At 33.5% G+C, this 18,895-nt stretch overlaps 1 protein-coding gene across 1 annotated transcript; it reads left to right on the top strand.

The window, feature by feature from the left end:
- Window positions 1-649: 649 nt before the first annotated feature.
- Window positions 650-12,797, top strand: LOC147073294 (peroxidase-like). The gene is made up of 9 exons (XM_085945396.1): window positions 650-846; window positions 1,616-1,792; window positions 2,943-3,145; window positions 4,675-4,873; window positions 6,053-6,250; window positions 8,399-8,549; window positions 10,098-10,425; window positions 10,922-11,226; window positions 12,164-12,797. Exons 1-9 carry the CDS (start codon window positions 678-680, stop codon window positions 12,273-12,275), a joined length of 1,842 nt encoding a protein of 613 aa, XP_085801522.1. The 5' UTR covers window positions 650-677; the 3' UTR covers window positions 12,276-12,797.
- The last annotated feature ends 6,098 nt before the right edge of the window (window positions 12,798-18,895 follow it).

Below are 18,895 nucleotides of genomic sequence, written 5' to 3'. Positions count from 1 at the left end.
AAGTGGTTACTTTACCTACATCCTTACAAACACGAACAGGCATTCCATTCCTAAATTAAACTTCCCTAGTCTTGTTTTTTTCGGGATGAGAGGATGTATAATCTCAAACCTCTTACAATAAGTTAATAATAATTAATTAGTACCGAAAGAAATGTGTTTGGTTGTAAATGATGTGCAGGTTGTCGAATACCTACCCCTTCGATTTGAGATTGTCTCCAGTATCCTGCCATTTCCCGCGAAATACCGTAACTCCCAGCATCATAATATATTAATGTGGTTCTAAATTCACTCTGCAATAGGGTTGCATATTTCTAATTCGCGTTCATGTATTTGACATATTTTGCTAATTATAAAATTTACTATATTTCTTAACTTCTTTAAATATGGCCTACTTAACTCAAGTGTATATTGTATATTTGTCATTGACACATATTATTTTCTCTGTATGATAGATAAGTTGTGATGTTTTAAAATTGATTTAATATGCACAGAAATATTCGTTGAAGAAATAAACGTATCTAAGTACAGTGGTCAATTGGTCAACCATTTCCGAATGTTGCCTTTTAAATGATTCATTATATGTTTTATATACCTAATCGTAAGACATTTTTAACCATCATATAGTAATATAAAAATCACGCAGTCGTTACAGATACGGTAGGCCCCCACCAGCCCCAATGGCTCCACCATTCGATCCAGCTACGCTGACCTGCGGAACGGCACCAGCTTTCTGCACCAAGACCCCATACCGTTCTTTGGATGGATCCTGCAACAACATCGCCAACCCAGGACTTGGAGTACCTCAGACGCCATATGCTAGACTGCTGCCTGCCAAGTATGGAGACGGTAAGTGTAGTCAATTATCGTATGCATCATGCTACATCCCTAGCAATTGGGATTTCCAAAGACATATATGTAAAACAAAATAATTCCGAATGATCAAATTAATAATACCACAGGTCGATAATATTGCCACGTCTACGAATATTTCAAAATGTCTGGTTTGGTCCGAACATGAAAACAAAAATATTTTTATCAAATAAAGTTATATTTACCCATTTTTTATTTATCGATCCTAAGAAGATCGTATGAGCCTCCATATAGTGAAGGTTTGTAATAAAAGACTTTTGTTTTTACGAGAAATGGATTTCTCAACCGATTAAGTCGTGCTCTGGCTCCAAACACACATTGAAAAACAATATATTTGCCAGACCCTGATTCTTAACGACACACGTTGAATGTAGACCGAAGCTCTTACTACAATTGCTGTAATACCGATAATTTGTGGCTTAGTATTTCTTAATTATTCAAACAGACGTCACTGTGTGTTTAATTTTTTAGATTATGCAAATCAATCGACAGTGGCTAATAATTTTAGTTTAAAATCGGACGAGATAACTCGCGAAATATGTATGTGCGGCCTAATTATCACGGCCTCATAGAGTTAGATAACTCGCTGAAGGCATAGAACCGGTTCAATGTTTACTTAAGTTTTCTGTTAATTTTTAACGAAAATTAAAATACTATAATATTGCCGTTTAACCCTGTCTAAGGTTCACTCTTCACCACTACCTTATTTATTAATAAAAACAAATACGTATAATATGTATTCTAGGTATTGCCTCGCCAACGATTGCCCTGTCAGGACGTGACCTTCCTCTGCCAAGAATCGTCAGTCTTCTCCTGTTCCCCGATCAGCAGATTGAAGACCCAATCTGGAACCTCAACGCTATGCAGTGGGGACAGATCATCACTCACGACATGTCTCTGGCTGCCGGAGCAACGCAATCTCGTTAGTATACCTTCATAGTCTCCTACTATAACTACCACTCTCATATTGCTACTTCTGGTGTACGAATAGAAGTACTGGTCACCATTGAGCAAAAGAAGCAAAGAAATGATTCCATTCACTCAGTTCGCAAACCTCAGAAAGTAGAAGACTCATGACTGAAGTCCAGGAAAAGTTTTCTTGGAGGACGATTACGACATAAGTGGCATATCTCCCAGAAGAGTGACAAGTAAAACTAAAGCATACCTACCTGAATAGAGAAATTCTCATCGGGATACTGCCAAAGTCAACTCCGATAGGTAGAGTTTGACGCTGTGCTCTGTATGGGCATCGTTCAATTCAGCGCATCTATTTTATACACAAAATTGCTATCGGCAGCTATCAAGGGTAGCTTTGTATCGAAGTATTAGTTTTAATTGTTGCAATAAGTTCTATGTTTTAACAGCACCTCTCTTGCCTGTGCAAAATTTTAGAATGATATAGACATTTTTGACTGTTTAGACGGCTAACTTATTGTAACAATTATAATACTTCGATACAAACATATGATAAACTACCCTCGTTAACCGCTGATAGCGGCCGATTTTTATATTGTGTATAGAATAGATGCGCAGAAATATAAAAACTATTTCGTCGCAATTGGATCGGCCGCGCTTAGATTAGTAGCTAGAGCGCATCGGCGTATATCCAGTGAACGCGGGTTCGAGTCCCAAATGGGCATCGTATTGTTTCTAAAACGATATTTTTTAGTAGTTGTATATTTCTCACTTATTGTAACAATTGTAACACTTCGATAAAAACATATGAAAAACTTCCCTCGATAGCTGCCGATAGCAGTCTTGTGTATAGAATAGATGCTCTGCTTCGATTTTTGATATGTGAGGTTTATCAACAACTGGAAACATCTCATATGATGTAGCGAGGTATAAGACGCCAATCACATGCTGAATTGCTCTCGTATCGGCCTCAAATGTAGTGAAACGAACCTGCGGAAGACGATTGACAAAACTCGCGTAGAGAGCAAGGTAATGCATGGCTTCATTGGTAAGCCACCCACCAAGTGCCTATTGCTACGTTGTCTTCTACGGCCTGCGGTCATAAGAGTAAATTAAATGTTATATATATGTACATTTCCAATCTTTTCACCCCACAGACTTGGAAGCAACCCAGTGCTGCACAAACGAGGGACAATTCGTAGACAGAGGAACCGGAAGTTGGAACGAGCACTGCTTCCCAATCATCGTACCTGAAGATGACCCCATCCACCAGCTGACCCGTACTAAGTGCATGAACTTCGTCAGGACCATTACCAACAGAGACAGGAATTGCGTTGGCGGACACACTCCCGCTGAACAGGTACACCTACTATCTTTTTCTGAATGTTTTGTTTGGTAATTAAAATGTCATTATCTAGTCAGCAGTCAATGTGTTAAGTCACCTATGATTGTGAGAATATTAATTAGGTCACGGATTAGAATTATTAGTACTTATTAATTGATTGAAATCGACTTCTAATTTACCAATGCGCCTCAATTGTAAGTGCAATTTTAAGATCCTCGGTGGCTTGTTTATAAAATACAGTCATGTAATCGATATATGTATACATGTGCATCTTTTTGTTATGACCGTGATAATACACACTGTCAGTATTAAATCCATGCACGTGTAAACGGGGTAGGTATAATGCGTTGTTAAACTTTTGAACATTGGCTTGGAAGTTAAAATACTTATTGTCATAAGTATTACATTAGTAACATAAAGTTTAATGATGTAAGGCAGTGGTTTTCAAACTTTATTATTTCACGGCGCCCTAAAAAAATATTTTCCCTTCAGTTTTTTAAGCTTTTATGAAAGATGTGGATTAGTGATTAGTTGTTCAGAAGTGAAGTCAAGCGTACTGTCTTCGATAAAGGAAGAGCAGTTAAAATTTTGTTATTGTATTAAAATAACAGTTACAGCACACTCACGGTGGCCGCGTGGCTTAAGCGTCGGCCTATAGCGCCGTGGGTCCCAGGTTCAAATCCTGAGTCTGACAAATACACATATCGTTTTTCAATTTGCGTTTGATTGAATCACGGTATGGACCTAATAGGTTGAGCAAGTTGCTTACATGCATTTTTCGTAAAATCAAAATATATTAATACAAACTTCCACTCTGTGGAGGTCCATATTATGATCTTATTATAATCGGATATGGTTTGAAGAATAAATGTTCTTCTTCTCTTCTTCCACGGCGTTACATCCCGGGGTGGGATTTGGCCTCCTCCACAACCGCTCTCCACTGACTCCGGTCTCTCGCCACACTTCTCCAGTTACCGGGTCTTCCTATATGAAGCCAGTCCACTTCTACGGCGTCAGCCCATCTCCTTCTTGGACGGCCTCTGGGTCTTTTCCGTTGGGGTAGCCACTTCGTCATGATCCTTGGCGCTCTAACTTCAGGCATCCTCTCCACATGTCCCGCCCATCGTAGTCTTTGGGATTTATAGTACCTTATGCTTGTTTGCTGTTCAATCAGCTCTTCCAATTCATGGTTCATTTTTATTCTGTAGTTCCCATTTTCCAACGTGGGTCCAAAGATTTTGCGGAGTATTTTGCGCTCGAAGACAGCTAATTTGTTTTCCTCATTTTGAGTTAAGAAGAATAAATGTATGAATTTATAATATTCCAATCGGGCTTCCCACTTTTTAGGATCGGCCCTGGCTATATAGTCCGCAACGTTGCCAAATACACCATGCAGTGATTCTATTTATTTGCTTTGCTTCTTTTGTAGTGAGAATGTTAAATATATCTACATAATATTATGTAAAACATAATTTCAATTCATAATTCAATCAAGCAAATTGTTGAAATTTTCCTATTCTAATCACTTTTGTTTTGCCTTCCAGCTGACCGTGGTGACAGCTTACATGGACATGTCTTTGGTGTACGGCAACAATGAGATGCAGCACCGTCCTCTGAGAGCCAACGCTGCAGGAAGAATGTTGACGGAAGAGAGGCGTGGAAAGGAGTACCCACCGACTGAAACCAACCAGGGACTCGTCTGCGAAAGCTCCGAGAGTGCTGATGAGGCCTGCTATTTGACTGGTGAGAATTTAAACATAATCAAAAGGTTAACAGTTTCTAACATAGGAGACAACAGGTGGATGTTCTTCAAAAAATCTACTACTTGAATGTTCATAAAAATAATCTACTTATGAACAAATTTCCCTTAATTTTTTTTATTATATTTTGAAAATCTTACGAAATCTAAATATTAGGAAAATTAAATGGAGTTGAATTTGAAGTCACATCTTTCAGTCTTTTTTTATAATTATGTATTATCAATCAATTTTTAATCTTGTATATATTTAATATTATTTAAAACATAGTTTATTTAATAGTTATTAACAAATGTAAGGACGTCATATTTTAAAATGTGAATCTCTCTTGTCACCAGTTAGGTCCAAGACACACGGTAATGCAGAATTTCAATAATGTATCCAGTTTGAATCGATGTATCCAAATGGAATAGTCTTTTTTTATTGCAATTGGATATTATAATAAACATGCGTTACCGTGTTTCTCTCTGTAGAGGTTCCTTTAAGGATTTTGGCACGCAAACTACTCTACTTGATGCTAGTCAAAAGAAAATTGTGCCGGCTGAGAAATATGCCTTATTGAAAACCATTCGTCTACTCGTATCGGGTATTGCTAATTTGAATTCGGCCAGGGCCTATAAAACCGCCTTGAAAAAACCCCGGAAAATTCTTTGTAGCGCAAGGCAGTGGTGATTCTGATGAATATTTTGTCGTATTATATTCCCAATGGGGAACTGAGAACTGCGATTTATAGCCGAGTTTTTCCCGTGCTAAAAGAAATTTTAATGTAACCATTTTAACCATTACATGTCACCATTTATTATTTTGATTCTTTTTATTACATCAATACAAAAATTAAAAAGTGCATCTCTTCCGTTTCGTTTGCGATGGTCTCCGGAAGGTCTGGAATGTCCGCATCTGCCACATGTAATAACAAGTTCAGGTTGTGCCGCTCCTTGCTAAAAATTGGACAATCTAGGAGTAAATGTAGGACGTCCTGGTCGCTTCTGTGTTGGCCCTTAATAATAATATTTAATCTTGATTTCATTAATAAATATGATCGCCGTTTCTCTGTCGGAATTTGTAACACGTCAAATAGCGTAAACAATTTATTCAATCGTATAATGATAGGTATGATTTCGAATCATAATTGGTCGTATTTTTTCAATACGTTTCTTCTTCTCAGGTGACGTCCGTGTCAATCAGAACCCACAGCTGACAATTCTTCAGATCATCCTCCTGCGTGAACACAACAGGATCGCTACCAAGCTGGCCGCTCTCAACCCTCACTGGGATGACGAGACCACCTTCCAGGAAGCCAGGAAGATCAACATTGCTGCTTACCAACACATCAACTATTACGAATGGATCCCAATCTTCTTAGGTGAATATATCTATAAACATTTAGTCATTCGTATATATAGGTACCCACTTACAGAAATATTGATGTAAATATTTTGATTTTTTGAAAGACGTTGATAGACGTCGTTGAAATATATGAAAGCGATGCCGAATAGAAAATATACTAAGGGTAATGATAAAATGTTGTGCAAGTCATTTCGCATTGTAGATTCATTTATCATAATTTTCAAACTGTTATTGCCCGCATCTGAGCAAAATCACGGTGGAAATTTTAAATTCTTGCAATCAGTCAATAATTCCAGAAAATATTTAATGTACCAACAGATATTACGAAGAATTCATATGAATGGGTGGTGTTTTTTTTTTTTATTACTTCATAATATATTGACCATCATTTCTTACCGGAACCAAAGCATGCCTGTAAAAGAGCAAACCGCATACATTATTTGTAAAGATAGGCAGCGATCAACATTTAGATGCACAAAAATATACGTACCTACGTTATTAGTGAATGTCAAAAAGACGTTAAAGATGGTGTATATAAACAATTAACGGCCCACGTGCTCGTCGTAGGTCAAAATTGAGTTTTTATTGTATTTTCAAACCATGATCCTGGACACTCCTTAAACGTTGTAGATAATCTATTTATATAATTTTGAAGCCTTATTATCCTTTATAGTTATTTTAAACATTAGATGACTGCATAAAGTATTTTTGTTACATAAAATAGTATTCTTTTAAACCTCTCGCTCTAATGTTTTAGAATATAGTCATATTTCGGTACATAACTGTGCAGTGGTGTTAAGATTTTTTACATTTATTAATTTTTAAACGCATTTATAAAACCATTAGTATAATTTATTACGAGATAATTTTTGTAAAATATTCACGATAAAAAAAATATATTGATAATCTCTATGATCCCAAATTTGACAAGAATTAGGCATTTTATTATTCAAAAAATCGGCAAGATTAACACATTTGAAGATGATTCTAAATATACTTATTATAAGCTATGTCTTTGACCATTCAAGTGTGATAAACATCTTATGAATAATGATTGCTTTATAATAATTATTGACCTAAGAATAAGGTAGTGTTTTTTTAAAATACGCCATTTCTTTTGTCATTCCCCAGTGGTTAAGCTACAATATACGGCCGTAGCCATAAATTGACAAACTATAATTGAAGTAGGGAGTGAAATGATATTGACGCGCGTGTTTGAACATGTACCATTTAAAAAAAATAAAAATAAAATCGGTTAGGTACATGTTCAAACACGCGCGATAACATAATTTTACTCCCTACTTTAATTATAGTTTGTCAATTTATGGCTACTAATTTATGGTCAAAGACAAAGCTTATAATAAGTATCTTTAGAATCATCTTCAAATGTGTTAATCTTGCCAATTTTTTGAATAATAAAATGCCTAATTCTTGTCAAATTTGGGATCACAGAGATTATCAATATAATTTTTTATCGTGAATATTTTACAAAAATTATCTCGTAATAAATTATACTAATGGTTTTATAAATGCGTTTAAAAATTAATAAATGTAAAAAATCTTAACACCACTGCACAGTAATGTACCGAAATATGACCATATTCTAAAACATTAGAGCGATAGGTTTAAAAGAATACTATTTTATGTACCAAAAATACTTTATGCAGTCATCAAATGTTTAAAATAACTATAAAGGATAATAAGGCTTCAAAATTAAATAAATAGATTATCTACAACGTTTAAGGAGTGTCCAGGATCATGGTTTGAAAATACAATAAAAACTCAATTTTGACCTTCGACGAGCATGTCCCCCCTTAATGTATAGCCGCCACCTTTAAATTCACTAACGTATAAAATATTATGTATTTTATACTATGCTACCAATTCAACTCTTTGCGTTTTCCACAATGTGAATTATTGAATCAAAACTCAATTTAAAATTCAAATCGGTAACTAAAAATTTATATCAGTAGGTACCTAATAATATGTCTCGTTAACAAATAGTGTTTGACAAAGATACCATAGCAACCATTTTTTTTAAATAATTAATGGCTTACATCAGTACGGATTTAAGTATAATTAAGTACTGCTTGTTTGGGATTCGGTACATATATCTTTACTCTAATTGGTCCATTTGTAAACATAAAAACATCTTTGTTTTTAGGTCTTGAGAACTCAATCAAGAACGGAATCATCTACCCCAACTCCAAGAGCTACGTGAACGACTACAACCCCACTGTTGACCCAACTATCCTCAACGACCACGCCACTGCCGCCTTCAGATTCTTCCATTCCCTCATCGCTGGACAACTCCAGTGAGTAAAAACAATAAAAATACAACAAAAATCACATTCAAATCGCGTCTAAATGCTTCCCAACTACGCTTTAGCCAACGGATGCGTCATTGGCTCGATTCTGCGGCTGGGTGCAACAAGCGGACAGACATCACGTGTTCTTCAGTTTCATCAGCGCCACATTCGCAGTTTAAAAACTCATTGGAGTATTACACTTCTACATATTGTTTATAGTCCTAGATACTCCGATTCTTTATATGATTCATCATCTTCCAAACTGCGAAGTCCTCCGTGTCCCCAGGTGATAAGCTCTTGTCTTACACCAGTAAAAGGCTATAATATATCTTTTGCACACTCTAGCTATTCTTTCCACTGCAGATGGCTCCGAGAGCTCCGTTTATGACTTAAGTAAGTATTTCCTGGACTTCAGACTTGATTACGCCAGTGATTTTGATATAGTGGGTACCAGAATGTGCACTTTTGCCAGTAAATAGGAGTAAATTTCAAGCATCCCGTTGGTATACGGCGGGCATTATTTAGGAACGTATTTATCCACTTTTCTCATGTAGCCACCATTCACTCAAACCATTGAATCAAACACGTGCAATTGAAACAGCATAATATTGTGATTTTTGGCTTAATATTCAATGTCTTAATATTTGATTGTATATAATAGTACCTAATGAGATTAATTTGTTTCTTGTTCTTTCCGATCGGTCTTGTTTATGGTTGTTGATTTCGGTTGCTATGGTTTTCTACTCTTATATTTTCTGCCAGTGTTGCTATCTTTGCTGCCACAATGGCTTTCAGTCAATTGGTTGAGGGGAATAGCTGATGTCAATCATGTTTAGTATTCGTGTTCATTAAAGAAATCGATAATTTCATATTTTTTTAAAAATTTAAATGATCCAGTCACATCATATCGTCGTCCCAAAAGCATTAGGACACTTGTGCAAAAATAGAGTTTTTTTTAGTGAAAAAAAAATAATTAATAAAATTAATTAATAAATTAAAAAAATAAATGTTTAATTATTTCTTAATATTTTGAAATGAAATTCAGAGCACATGTGACTTATTACTCAAAGATTGAAATGAAATATATTTTTTTTTTCATGTCTTATGAAGATTCTCCTTCGGCTACAAAATCTTTTTTTTTATATAAAGACCTTTACACATTTAAAAATAAATACACATAGTACCTTTTTCTTATATTATTTTTGTAACCACTGCACATAGACTGACAAAGTCGTGTAGTTACATGTTACGTTTTTCGTTTTTGTTTTACGTTAATTGAAGATTAGTTTACAAATACACAAGAGTGACCTTAATTTCCTTTCGTAAATTGTGATTTCATGGATTTAGCCCCACAAATGCCATTTTGCCCATAATGATGAGAAAAAAATTACGAATAAAACTACATTCATAACTCGAAACCATCAAAATGTACAAGTGCCCTTTTGCTTTTAGGACGACGATATTATCTCACCTGCTTATTTTTTAACGTTATTGGCGAGAAGATTGTGTGATATTGCCATGGCTATTCTAACTGTTTTTTTTTTTTAAATCCAGGCTCATCACTGAAGGCCGTCAATCCGCCGGAGCCATCCGCCTCAGCGACTGGTTCAATCGTCCATCCGTCATCGAGCAGGGAGACAACTTTGACGATCTCACCAGAGGCTTGGGAACCCAGCCCGAGGAAGCCAGCGACCAGTTCTTTGACAGCGAAATCACCCAGTTCTTATTCAAGAGGAACAGTACCTTCGGAGGAGATCTGAGAGCCATCGACATCCACAGAAATCGTGATCACGCTCTGGCTTCTTACAACGAACACCGCGCAGCTTGCGGTCTGCCCAAGGCACATAGCTTTGATGATTTGAGTGATGTCATTTCAAGATCTGTAAGTAGCAAGCAAAAAGATTTCAAGTTATACACGTTTATATTTTTATAAAATCGATGATTTTTAAAATATAAAAAATATTAAAACGATGAATTAATCGAAAATCTTCAGGGTAAAATTTTGAAAACTTAATAAATTAAATGTTAATAATAAATATGACCATAAAATAATATAATATAATTATAACGTAACTCGTGACATAAATATGTAACAAATTCACATTTTTTACAATTGTAAGTTTATCTTTGACTTAAAAAAATAAAAATAAATCTTTTTAATGTTTTTAGATACATATTTATTAATTAATACAATTTAAATTGTAAATTATCAAAAAAATGTGTCAAATTACAAGCTTCGTATTTTTCCGCTAGGTGCCTCTGCTGGTATTCTGCTGGTATAAGCATCGCCCTTAATATAAAATCCATCCAGTGGAGATTCGCACACTTCGTTTGGGAGTTTTGTGATTGTTACTTACATTTTTTTTGTTCTTTTTTAGAACATTCACCTTCTGTCAACCCTGTATGAGTCAGTGGACGATATTGATCTGACGGTCGGTGGATCTTTGGAGGCGCTGGTACAAGGAGCGCTGGCCGGCCCCACCTTCCTCTGCATCCTCACAGAGCAGTTCTACCGTACCAGGAAGGGAGACAGATACTTCTACGAGAACGGAAACACTGAATTTTCCTTTAATCCAGCCCAGCTAAACGAAATCCGCAAAGCCAGTGTCTCAAGACTGTTCTGCGACAATGGAGACAACATTTCATCCATGCAGCCACGAGGCTTTGAGAGAATCTCACAATCGTAAGTTTTTACTAATCTCATATTATATTAGGCGCAAAACCCACAGATAGAGGTGGACTAAGGAGCGAGTGTCAATTTTGCTGGTGGCATGACCATTCAACCGAAAGACAGTCTGATGCAGAACTCGATAAGTGTGATGGGGTTCAGTTTACCGCTGCTGTAGATACACTTTCTTACCTTTTTTAGCGATCTGAAATTTTCACTGATCGATTTTTCGTGACTATTTCCAAATAGAAACGTAAACCAATATACTTTTTGTTTATCTACTTAATGAATGGCGGACATTTTTTTTATATAATAAAATAAAATAGAATATAATATATAATATATCTACATATAATAACACTACAACATGCCATAATGCTCAATGAAAGTAGTGTAGTAAAGCAGTAGGCAGTAGTAAAAGCGAAACGATGATGACCCAGTACTGATACTGACACATTCACGTTAGGCACCTAGTATATACAAGAAATTCAAATATAGGTACAACCTCAATGGTATTATCGTAAATAGATAAATAGGAAAACATAAATACACTGAACCATCGTTATTTAGGACATTTGGTTGAACAATCACAAAAATCTCCTACTTGTTTCATATGTAAATAACATTGAAGTATCATAACGACTGCCAAAGACGGCAGGCATGGCCTCCACAAGAGGGGGGCTGACAGGGCTCTAGCCTGGGGGCCCGGGCTCATAAAGGGCCCGGCGTGACGAGTCAACCAGATAAGTGAAATAAGCACACATCACAAATTTGCTATAATAGTAAAAAAACGCTATTTTACTGCAATGTTATTATTAATTAAAAATATAATACTGTATTAACTATTACTGTATTAACGAAAACATGGTTCATTGTGTTCTATCTACCATCTATCATGTAAATGCCAGTTCAATTGATATTTACTTAATGCTTAAATATTTTCTTGTTTCAGCAACAACATCGCGCCATGCGAACACCTGCCATCGATCGACCTGTCCCTCTGGCAGGACGTCAACTCGCCTCACAGCAGCCCCCACGGAGAGTTCAGTTACTATAAGAAATAGGCTTAGAGAGTAATATTTATTTTATACCACAGTGTCTTAATGTCATTATTTCCATTAATATAGTATTTTCAGGCTGAGAAACAGTATAAAATAAAATAATATTATAGTCATCGGAGTTTCAAATAAGATTTGCAACAATTAAAAATGGTGCTTACGAATTTTTAAGGAATCACTTTATATATTGTATTATTACCTACACAAAACCGTGATATTGGCAATCCTAGTCTTATCAATAATATAACTCAATGTAACTTAACCTAACCTAACCTAACCTGACATCCAATAACCAAGAAATTCACAGTTTTTTGTATGCCATAATTCTACTACACAATAATTTGTTTTTGTTTAAAGAAAATAATACAGTTAGTTTTGAATCAGTAGTGATTACTAATTACCTCAGATAGTACGGTTTTATTTTATTCTCCATCATGGAAAATACTGCACGAGAAACTAGCAAACTAGCTTATATAGCCCAATCATGCTAATTACCCCCGCGTTGCGGGAAGCAAGTAATTTGTATACAAAAATAATAATATTTTAGATAAACTAAACAATTTTTTAATTTATTAAAAGTGGTGCCTTTACACATTAATCATGAATGCCACCCCTTTCATTTTCACTTCAGTACAATGTGTTAATCATGTATTATTATTATTTCTTCACGGCTATTTTAAATAATTTGGCAAATACAATAAAATTCTGACATAAAAAATCTACTGAGTTGAGTATGTTTTCTAATTTTAAATGCATTGCTCTTAAATAGTACATAGTATATGACCTGCCTATCCCCGCGTGATGTCATTGGTTAGGATATTTTTGCTCAAGTTATACAGGATTGCCAATTCCATGGCGTTTTGCGAACAAGTTAAATAACGTTAAGTAACTCCGTTAATTATATAAGTAGGTAGATGTGTCCTCCTATTCCATAGTATCTAGCTTGCATTGGTTCATTTTTGATTCATATTAATATATATTTAATAGTTATATTGTATTACTTGCCTTCATAGACTATTGAGAAATCTATATTATGTAGTTAATGTAGAAAACTTTTATACTCATGATGCATAGAAGGTTATTCAGAATTAGGAAGGCATACATAATTTAACTAAAAATTAATTCACAACGAAACATTCCATGTTTAGTTAATTATGAGTTGCATTGTCAGTTAAATTCACTGCTTATATTATTATTAAATTAGTTTTGTACTCTATGTATCTATCTACTTTTCTGCAATATATGCAATTCCACTATTTAAATCCACGTTAACATCCGAAGATACACATATTACTTGACCAATTGCAAAATATGAATTTACGTTTCTTGTCATTTTATTTCGATCTTTAGTTCACTTGATAATCTTGTATTGATTTTGACCACCCCCCAAAGAGATATCTTGACAGTATAATTGTTATATAATAATAATATTTATGAAGATAATTGACTTTGCAACTAGTACCCTAAAATAATTTAGATTTTTTTTATGATTACGTAACCTAACCCGATAAAGATAAATAGTTTGGTCTTTATCAGTTTATTCTAGCAATTTCGTCCACTGTTAAAACTAAATGCACATCATTGCCACGCAAATAAATAATAATGCATGTATATGCAGAGATGTGATATATTCCGCTTGCGCAGCTGTCAATGTGACTGGTAGAATCAACTTCTGAATTACCAATATACACCACACTTGTATATATACACTACAAAATACCTACTAGACGGGTCAATCGTGTCTTAAGTAGTTACCATATTTTGTTAAAGATAGAAACGTATTTCAATAAAAACCATATTTTTAAACTCTGTCTCTGTTCTAAAGCATACTTTAAGGATATAAAAATGGCATTCTTTGTTTTCAATCAAAATACTTATAGCCGTTTTCCATATATATATAAATATTTTTTTTAAACTATTATTTCCATATCGTCGTCGAGCTGTTAAAACCTGTGATGTGACAAAATTAAAATGTTTCAGAAAAGAAAAAACTGAAGTATGAATGTAGACTTAATCTTTTTTGAAAATTTGTGAACAACTTATTTTTTATAAATAACTTGTAGTAAAGTGCATGTCATCCTCAATTATATTATGAAATATCTTTGATGTGATTACTACATTTGAGGTATTATGACGTTATAATATGGTCTTGAAAAATTAGAAATGTTAAAAAAGAGGTTTCTGTAATTAAATACTTACATATTAATTTTCGTGGAATGTTTTATGTACGGTATTATATAAATTAATGAAAATAGATATTAAAAAACCATTTTGATAAAATTGTTACATTGGAGGTTTTAACACAGATCAACGATGATATTTATTTTTTATAAATTATTATTTCACAAATATTGTGCAAGATTGATAATTGGTTAGGAATTATAATTTAAACATTATTTATCCTTGTGTTTCTTGCAAGCTATTAATTCCTTTCTTCGTTTAAGTAACTTATTTTTTAAAATCACTTGTTAATGATAATATTACGATTTCTATTACATATATTATGATTAAGTATAAAATAGTTTTGATCGATGTTACCAGGAATGCTGTGAATAAAATGCGTGAAGCATTTTGTCAATTTTTCAATTATTGTTTTTTTTATACAATAATCGTGCATGCCATTTTAAAGTAAGAATTATTAGGACACTGCCAATTTTTATAGACTACACGTTTTCATTTCAAAGTTACCTGCTACTAAATCAAAGATATTTATCGAAAAATTAAGATATTATTGTATTGAATCTATACTAAAATGTAAAACTCATTAAGTGACATTATGGGAAAAAAAATCACACGAAATGAAACAATTAATTCTACGCCATGAAAATACATAGAAATTAAATTTTCTTGGTAATTTTAATACTAACTCTAACTTAGTGCGTTTTACCTTTTATACGTTGATTTATTACCTATGCTTCATTCTGAATCTAGATGTATCTTACAACATTATATTTTTATATCCATAATTGAAATAATATATTGTATTGTAAAAGATTTATAATTATTATTTAGTAAAATAAATAAAAAATGTGCAATAAAATTACAGCGAATAAATCTTGAGTATTTCCTACTGATTATTTTCTAAATAAATTAATTTAATTGGTTTATTATTAATGATTATTTTACCATTTTTTTAGAAATATAGATGTGCATTAACTGTCATTTTTTGATAGTTTGATTGTACCTAAATAAAAGCATTGAAAATATTTAATCAAGGAATAAACCGATTTCATTTCGATATCTGAAAGGGTAATCACACTGAAAACAGATATCTTCATGTAAATATTTCCATTTAAAAATAAGTCATAAAATAAATAAACATGTATTATACATTCATGCCAATCGCAACAGGTGACGTAAAAACAATTGTAGTTTTTGATCTTGTCGAGTGCGCGTATGTTTAGTATTTATTTTTTATAAATTTATAATAGGAATAGCTTCACAAAAGATTTTTTTTATTTGTCTCCTTGTTTATTGCAAATTTATTATTATTTTCATCATAAATTACGTTAGTAATGAAATAGGATTTGGGATTAAATCTTCAATGATTAATAAATTAAGAAAAATGAAATGAGCACGTCATATTGTTTTATAACATTTGTGTTTTGTATTGTAAATAAGAAAAACATTACCAATAAAACTGTTTTCTACCTACTTTCGTTGTTTTAATTTTTTATCAAAAAAATATCGTGTTGGATTATTTTTTTTTTCAGTATTGAAAAATAATGTGAGTACCTCAGGTGTATCCAAACTTCGGACCATAGTTAGTAGCCAAACCCCGTTGTGTCCTTCACTTTAAAAATGGCGTACCTCATCCTTGAAAGGAAATGAGAGATTAAAAACATCTGCTGACTTGGATTTTGGTGGGAATTTTAAGTGTTGGGCGGAAAGAGCTAAAACCTGACTGTGTGAGATTTTTATTATTTTTCTTGGAAAAATAGATTGACGAAAACTCGGTATTTTAATGTTTTTTACTGTTGTCTACTTGTTTGTTGACAATGTGGAATATTTACCACGTATTGTTAAATATTTCCTTTATTTTGATAAAATACTTCCTATGCATTGTTAAAATGCTTCATGTATTATTATGAGCAGGTCCTGTCTTAGACGGGGCTCGAAACAGACCGGAGCGCATCGGAACACCATCCCGGTTCGTGAAATCCTCAAAATTATTGCTGTCTCGTGAAAAAAATTATCTGACCATCTAAGCTAGAAAGATCAAAAAACAAAAAACAAACACATTTAGTTTTATAAATTATACACAAAATTAATAGCCATGCTAATATTTTCGGAAAATTTTGTGTATAATTTATAAAAATAAATGTAGCAGGTTCGTAAAATTTTCCATTTCGGGCGCTGCTTAGAGCGATTGGATCGATTCAGCCTCGCACTTGCTACAGCCGACCCTGATAACGAGAATTCGTGCATTCCGTTTGCAGATATATAGCTGACAAAAAAACAATAAAAAAAGTATTTTATGATAACGACACTCGTGCAATTTCACCACGTTTTTATTTAATTACAATGTGGTCATGAAAATCGGTGGTGTATGTAGATTTAGACACAAGTTATATTTTAATATTATATACTTTCTTAATATAAATAATTTGTTATGGATGTCACTGTCATATTTAACATTACACTGACAGTTGAAGACAAACGATCAGTTTGAACTAGATATATAAATCGAGTCGCTTAGAAATGTCTCAGAAACTCTACATCAATTTATTGTTCCGTTCGGACTGTTTAGTTCATTTGAGTCATTTTTTAATGTGTCTATAAGTATATGCATTGCATACGCGTAGGTGACAGGATGATAAAAAAAACTTTAAAACTTGGTGACCGTCGTGGTCCACAAAGATATTTTACCAGTCGAACATAAAAATATTAGACTATTGATTATTAGATTAGAGATTAGTATAAGGAATGAATCGATAGTACCTACCAACAGTAATAAAAACTGATGAAAAACTACGCCTTATTGGTTGTGTGGCAAGTCAGGATGAAGTAATTTATATGATGACATCCCCAAAATATGGCAACTAAAAATTGATACGCCATATTCCAACACTCTTTACTTTCTTTGAACCTCGCGATTTTGTTTCCGTCTATCATATACCTATTTCCACATCTATTAAGATTCTTCTTATATATAGAAGTAGATTGCTAAGAGAGGCGCGAAAAGTTTAACACAATTCCAACCATTAAAACCAAAATCCATATTTTCATACAGTGAAAGTGACGTGACAAATATTTATTTGAAAAATTGAAGAAAAAATTAATGTAGCAGTTTGCAAATACATAGTTTATAAAACGGCCGCTAGTTATAAACTATACAAAAAAACAGTCCTATAAAAGGTTGTTTGCAAACCTGTCTGAAAATATGGAGACAAATTTTATAATACCTCACTTCTGCACTATTGTGAAGCGCGCTGGCTATCTCGTGAAAAAATGAAGTCTGAATAAAAGAGTCAAATCATAATGTTGAAATTAGACGCAAGTTTGTTTAGGATCGATTATTTTGTTGTATTTGGTTGAAATTAAAAAAAAAATGAATGAATAAATCAATGCAAGGATTACTAATGCATTCACTGATTTAAAAAGAAGAAGTGAAGGCATTCATAAAAATTTGGAGCTTTGGAAATCAAAATTACAAAAAAAAATAAGTTCGCCATGTATCCACATTTAAATTATTTCTACTCCAGATATATATTGAAGCAAACAAAAATCTATTTACTGAGTTCTTGATTAGTTTGATAATTCACTTTTAACATTATTTCATTAATAGTAAAAAAGTCGCATGCGGCTCTTTTCTGTTTCAGGGCTAATAAATATTTTAAATATATGGTTGAAAGATCCTGATCTCGGGGCCCGCTGTATGATGTGGGGCCCACGATAGAATCCATTTGTCGATGAACGATGATAAATTTGGATTGACTACTATTGAAATTGATTGTGCTAATAAACAAGCACATTCATCGTATGAAAAACAAATTAATTTAAAAATGAATATATAAGTACTTACTTAGTAAAACCTTGTCTATTTTTTTTTCAATTTTGTATTAGTAGATTGTTGACTATTTAAAAAGGTGGCTGTATTTTTAATGAAATAAAGGGGGGAGGCGCCAAGATTAGTTTTTTTAAAAGAGAGGCATAATGTCGCTGGTCCCGGGCTCGAATCCCGGCTCCGGCAAAAAAAAACACATTTTGTTTTTCAATGTGTGCTTGGATCCATAGTATGGACCTAGGTTGAGCAAGTAGGTAACATCCATTTCTCGTAAAAACAAAAATCTATTAATACAACCTTTATTCTGTGTTTCGGCAATATGCTTTGTCGCATGCGCACAAAATGTATTTCCGTCCTGCTTTTCATTACTTACATCTTTTCCAAATTAGACCCCCTACACGGAATACCGCACTTATCAAGGTGCATTCTCCATACCCAAACAGACTTTGAGTCTAGCGATTAATACCCGGCCTGCAAGTATAACCTCACTAATTCAACACGTGGCTTAACGGTAGTAATTATTATTGTAATCGTTAGTGTAAATTTACGTCACCCACGCCGTCGTGTATTTTAGATATCTCGCATCGGAATATAGAAGCAAATAATATTAGATGCCTCA

The sequence above is a fragment of the Rhyacophila brunnea genome, unplaced genomic scaffold, assembly GCF_057557595.1.
Source record: "Rhyacophila brunnea isolate RB1 unplaced genomic scaffold, BYU_Rbru_1.0 scaffold_18, whole genome shotgun sequence".
Taxonomy (NCBI): Eukaryota; Metazoa; Arthropoda; class Insecta; order Trichoptera; family Rhyacophilidae; genus Rhyacophila; species Rhyacophila brunnea.
The sequence above is the reverse complement of the archived record's forward strand: the minus strand, read 5'-3'. Positions and strand labels throughout refer to the sequence as shown.